The 1,396-nt window shown below is 35.9% G+C and overlaps 1 protein-coding gene across 1 annotated transcript; it reads right to left on the bottom strand.

The window, feature by feature from the left end:
- Positions 1-240: 240 nt before the first annotated feature.
- LOC109020358 lies at positions 241-867 on the bottom strand. The gene has a single exon (XM_035685784.1). The coding sequence runs from the start codon at positions 865-867 to the stop codon at positions 241-243; it is 627 nt and encodes a 208-aa protein (XP_035541677.1).
- Between the last annotated feature and the right edge of the window lie 529 nt (positions 868-1,396).

Below are 1,396 nucleotides of genomic sequence, written 5' to 3' on the forward strand. Positions count from 1 at the left end.
CAAGAGTGTCGTAATTTTCCAAAATGAAAAAGTAAACAAAAGTGTAGAGATTTTATTAAAAAATGATAGATATAGGTATTTTTTATAATATATTATATAATCATTGTTTTTTTTTGGAGAAAAAGAGTTTTTTTTTTTTTAACTCAACTATCGAATTCCATTTCATTAACCAGTTTGTTGGTCATCAGCCATTACAAAAGACAAAATGTTTGGGATTACATAATCACTATCAAGCATTTCTCAATCCAATGAGACTGCCTCTTGAGCCAAGTAATGTGCCACCTTATTTGCTTCTCTTTTGACATGTTGAATTTCCCAGTTTGTTTTCTTCAAGGCAGCCTTAGCATCCTCCACCAAGCAACTCAGCATCCCATTGTGATCCTTACCTTGTCTCATAGCATTAACAACATGACTTGAGTCCCCCTCTAAGATGACTTGTTTCAGTTCCAACTCCATACACAACAATGCAACAGTTACTAAGCCCATTGCTTCTGCAGTAGATGGTTGAGAACAAAAATAAAGTGATTGCCTTAGAGTGAATAGAACATCCCCTTCATTGTATCGGATCACCACTCCAATACCAATTCTATGATCAACTTCTCTAACTGCTACATACCAGTTTATTTTTAACCAATCTGCAGAAGGAGCTTTCCATGATGTTCTAACTTGTTGTTGTTGTGGTCTTTGTGGCACTCGATCCAACAGTTGTGTTTGAATGAACTTTTGTTGTGTCTGTTGGGATCTAGTGAATACACTTGCTGGTGATAAAAGATCCCCTTCAAAAACCAAATGGTTTCTCCTAAGCCACAATGTCCTTGCTGTTTCTACAAAAAAACTTATTTCCTCATTGCCAATTCGATTATACATAGAGAGAAACATAGAGCCAAAATCTTCCTCTGTTCATACTGCTTTCTGAATTTTTATATTTCCAAAATTCCATACATCCTGTGCAGATGAACAAGACCATAAAATATGAGTTGGGGTTTCACACGATCATTGACAAATGGGACAAAGTGAATCTGCAGTGACCTTCCTCTTGAACAGATTCTATTTTGTAGGTAATGCATCATTACAAGCTCTTCAAATAAACACTTTAACAGAATTCTTTGTTTGCAAATTCCATATGAACTTCCACAATTTGCATTGATCCTCTATTGATGAGCACTCCCCCATACTACATCTTTGTTGTTGATTATGCAAATGGTATGCACTTATGACTGAAAAGTCCCCCCATTTGATGTGCCTTTCCACACTATCTTATCCTTAGTAGAACACTGTGAGACATGTATATTCAAAATTTGTTTAACTTCTTCCTGACAAAAGGTATTTCTGAGCAATTGTGTATTCCACCATCCACTGGACTGATCTATCAAATCTGCCACCTTTGCATTTTCTG

This window comes from Juglans regia, chromosome 15 (assembly GCF_001411555.2).
Source record: "Juglans regia cultivar Chandler chromosome 15, Walnut 2.0, whole genome shotgun sequence".
In the NCBI taxonomy this organism is placed as follows: Eukaryota; Viridiplantae; Streptophyta; class Magnoliopsida; order Fagales; family Juglandaceae; genus Juglans; species Juglans regia.